This window comes from Charadrius vociferus, unplaced genomic scaffold, assembly GCF_000708025.1.
Source record: "Charadrius vociferus isolate BGI_N301 unplaced genomic scaffold, ASM70802v2 scaffold553, whole genome shotgun sequence".
Classification (NCBI taxonomy): Eukaryota; Metazoa; Chordata; class Aves; order Charadriiformes; family Charadriidae; genus Charadrius; species Charadrius vociferus.
In genome coordinates this window covers 900300-904686 of record NW_009647688.1, presented here as the reverse complement: position 1 = coordinate 904686, position 4387 = coordinate 900300, and the positions used below count along the sequence as shown (strand labels likewise).

The 4387-nt window shown below is 42.4% G+C and overlaps 1 protein-coding gene across 1 annotated transcript in view; it reads right to left on the bottom strand.

Moving 5' to 3' along the window:
* LOC104283236 overlaps positions 1-3451 on the bottom strand; it is a 7745-nt gene extending 4294 nt beyond the window's left edge. The window contains exon 1 of the mRNA XM_009881393.1: positions 3443-3451. Coding sequence (XP_009879695.1) covers positions 3443-3451 — 9 coding nt within the window. The remainder of the gene's footprint in view (positions 1-3442) is intronic.
* Between the last annotated feature and the right edge of the window lie 936 nt (positions 3452-4387).

Below are 4387 nucleotides of genomic sequence, written 5' to 3'. Positions count from 1 at the left end.
TGAGTGCTGTGGGCCCGGGCCTGGGCCTGGGCAGGCGAGGCCTTGTGCGCAGGGGCTGGTGTGAGGGTGGGAGCTGCCCTCATAGTAGTTGTGGAGGGGGGTGGAGCGAGACCCTCTGTAGCAGAGAAGGCATGAGGAATGCGCTGTGTTATTCTTTTTATTGTACGCTGCCTCTGAGCTCCTGGGCTTGGTTTGGGTAGGATCAGCTGAAAGAGACTTGTGTTTTCCGCTGTGGGGGCTGAAAAGCTTCACCTGGGATGGGTTTGAAATGGAGGCCGGGTCCAGCAGCTGTGAGACAAGCCTGTCCTTGATCCACGTGATTTTGCGAAGCTGGGTTTTTGGAATCTGAATTTTAGAGTGCCTTCCCGTGGCTGCTGTAATGCTGTGCACCTGTGTGATTTCAGAAATTAGTGCTGGCATTGGCCTCCCATGGCTTTAATTTTTGTTGTAGACTAGCTGGGCTGGTGTCTTCAGCAGTGTCTCCACTGACTTGACTTGCTGCAAGTGTGAATTTGACTTGATGGTTTTTTAATGGCTCATCTTATTATAGATCGTCTTCATTACATGATAGATTTAAAAATGAGCGTCGGTCTCCCTGCTAACCGCTGGGAATGTACGGCTGCTTCTGATTAAGGGAAATCTCAGGCTTACTCTTCACCGCAGTCCTGTTTCTTTCTTTCGGAAAGTGGCTGTGTGGTGTTGCAAAGAAACTGGTTTTCTCTCTGACTTTCCAGGCGAGAGGGCTTTCCAAAAACATATGCTTTTGATCGTCATTCCAAGTGGAATCTCATTAGGAAATACTTTTGTAGAATTTGTGTATGGATAATTGCTATATAAAAATTGCTGATCTAGCCAAGAGAGAAGGGGGGACGAGTCCCCATACTACCACCACATGTTATAATGAGGCCATCTGGCCATCTGCTGCAATGTCTGAGTTTCCTCCCTGACCATATGTGTGTGCACACAGAGACAAGCTTGGCTGTGCCCTTAGTAGGGTGCCTGCAGGCAGCTCTGCTCTCTCCCCGCCATATGCAAGACTTTATTGACCCAAATGGGAGGACTGGATTTCATGTTTCTGCAGACCCACTCCCACGGGGGGGGCGATTGGATTCTTTAACCTTTGCTGTTCTTGTTAACATATAGAATAGCTGCATTTTGTTAAAGCCTGGTGCATTTTAGTAGAACGACACAGGGAATCTTGCTTTGTTGCTGGTTCTCTTGAGTGTTTCACGTTTCAGTAAGGCATAATATAGTTAACACTGAGTTGTCTCATGAATCTAGCTATCACTGCGTTTTTATTAGTTTCCTAGCACAGCCTCTAAGGATGGGATTTATGTTGTGTGTTTTGAAGGTCCCAATACTTTAAAAGCCTGCTCTCCAAAAGGGAAGCTTCATCACTTCCCCAGTGTGTGTGTGGTACCAGTCCCATCACTGCCAACAGGGCAGAGTACTCACACATGACACAGGTGCCCGAAAGTCCAGTCACAGTTCCTTAAGCTGTGAGGTCTCCCATCTTGCTCCTCCTTCTTCAATGGATTCTGAAATGTTTTGCAAAGAAGTTTAGCTCTTTTCTGAGTGTATTAATTTTGTTTATTACTGATTTCTGTCTCTTGCAGAAATATGAAATCTTGCTAGGAGCAAAGCGGTGAAAAAATAATCTTAATTTTTACAGGGTTCTTTCACTGCTTCATTGCCATTTCAATTTAAATAAAAAATGTGTCTCCATTGTGAATGTATTAGGTCCATCTGGAGTGTAACAGAAGACAGAATCTATCAAAAAGTCCTTGGTGTTTTTTTTTTTTTTTTTTAAGACTACAGTGTTTGTTTGTTTGGTTTTTTTTTAAGACTACAAGAAGGCAAAAGCCTGGTCATTAGTCCTAAGAGAGAAGAGGAATTCTATAGAAAGGAATGGCCGCTTCCAGCTGTGCATGCAAACTGTTGCTATTTCCATGGAGTTCTAAAGACACAATGCCAATATCCGGTGAATTGCAGTGGGCTGTGTACCTGATTCTGTTTTTCATTGCAGTTGGGCTGATTTAGGTGGAGGACGGTTATTGAAACAACATTGGTAGGAGATGCAGGAGAACAGATAAGAGAATTGAGGCATTGGACCCCAAACATGAATGGACCACCATGGGTGCTTCTAGGTCCCTTAAAGCTTTAAATTTGTTTGTGCCTTTGCTGGGTATGGAAGCTATTTTGCTTGTAACTTTTTCTTGCTTTAACAGAAGTGAGAATATATATCCTATATGGACCTGTCTGAAATACGAGCTGTGAATGTATTGTATGCTTATGAGTTCAGTAGCCAGTATTGAAGCCTACATTACTGTGAGCTGAGGAAAAGGGAAATGAATATGAACTTTGCTAGTTGAGAGGAAGTTTTAATGCATGAGATGCTGCTGGGGATTCAGAAAATATGCATTTAGTTTCTTATCTGTCTACAGTTCCCACTTCACATGTAGCACATCAGTGGAGTTAGAGCTGGAGGTGCTTCAATGTAATTGTGGTGATGAGTATTTTGACCGAAAGCTTTTTGCTGTGACAACAGTATGGTGTTAGAAATCATGTAGTTCTCAGTAGGTAACTAGTGTGGTCTGGGCTAAGAGAATCCTCTTTTCCCAGAGGGTATTGGCAAAACATCTAGGGTTTGTCTAGTGAGAAAAGTACAACTGCCAATTCCCAGGCTGTGAAACAGTGTCAGACGCTGTCAGACAGTGATAAAGAGGGGACATGGGAAGTTCCACTAGAAGGAGGACTGAGACTTGGCCTTTCCATTCCTGGTAACATGTGGAACTTTCTTTCTCTAAAGTGTATAAAATACTAATTCTCCATTTCCCTGCAGTTCTGATATCTCATTTCTATATGGCAATGGAGAGCAGCTTTCTATTCTCTGTCATGCAGAACTAAGAAAAAGAATAGCCAGGCCTTTTAACTTTCTTGTTCCTTCTCTCTAGACAGCCAGGTTTGTCAGCCTCCTTGACCTGCAGAGCCTCCGCCTGGACTCGGTTTCCCAACAGAGCAGTGGTGAGTGGAGAGCTATTTTGAATATTTTAAGGGTAATAGCACTGTTTGTATTTACAGGCCTTTGTTAATTTTTCTTTGTTTTTTTTTTTTTTTTTCCTGGTGGTATGACATTATTGGCTCATAGTTAGCCCAGTCTAATTCTCAGAGGTTGTCCTGCAGTCTAACAGGTCACTCTGTGTTGTGTGTTTGTGAATTTGAGCCTACATTTCTCAAGTGCCAAACTGTATTTGTGTTCACTGAATTGCATCTTGTTCTTTCCAGACTGTTTCTCTGTCTGTCCAAATTCCAGGCCTGTTCTCCTACATATTCCCGCCTCTCCTAGTTTAATGCAATTTGCTGGTTTAATAGGTCCATTCTCTCTCAAAGCTCTGAAATCCAGCAACACTCAGTATTTTCATTAGGACGTAGATGATCCCACCTGGCGCATCCTTTCAAACTAACAGAGAACAATTGATAAACACTCTCTTGTGTGATGATTATTACTTTAATTTACATAAGTCTATGGTTATAATTTTGTGTATAGAGTATTTATGTAGTTTAAGGAAGGGAATGATTTGTTGGACTGAACCGTGACCAATTAATTGGTTTGATGTGGTTTCCATTCAGGAAATAGACTGTTACTGACCTTGCTGTGCTGAGAAATTATCTGTTTGACTATTTCTGGGAAGAGTGGCCTCTTATTTCCTGGCTTTTCCTCTTTTTCCTTGGTGGTATGTTGCCATTTTCCAGTCTCCTGACCTTAGTAATTTTCAGAGGCACCTGAATGTGTTTGTGAGGGTTTCTGATACTTCTTGAAATGCCTGAGAGTATTTCATTTTTCACTGCAGCAGTACTGCAGTCTCTTCCCTTCCTGCTCTTGCTGAGCTGGGCTGATCCTGGCTGGGCACACACTGACTCGCACCCCTGAGCAGGAGAGACCTGACTGCTTTGATGGCTGCCTATTCCTGTGATCTCTGACAAACGTAAAATCCAAATGTAAGTGGCTGAAGCACGATGTTGCTTAGTCAACAATTGCTGAGTTGTCTGATTAACAGGAGGCTAAAGGCTGTGGGTAGTCCCAAAGTGACACCGATGCAATAAAAAGCACAGAAACTATATCCAATACGTGTATATTCTTTACTAAAAGTTTTGTGTAAAGATCAGTATACTAAAAATTGAAGCAAAAGAGATGACTACAGAAACACAGTATTGTTATCACATAGCAAGAAACAGCATGTCCAAACAATTTTCTTTCTGATGTTAATCAGGTAATAAATGAAGGCCTGTGTTAAGACTGTTTTAGGACTGGCATTAAAATTATGTGAGAGTTTAGGATAAAATCTGTTAGGAGGATATGAATTTCCTAAGAGGAGCATCAGGAGAC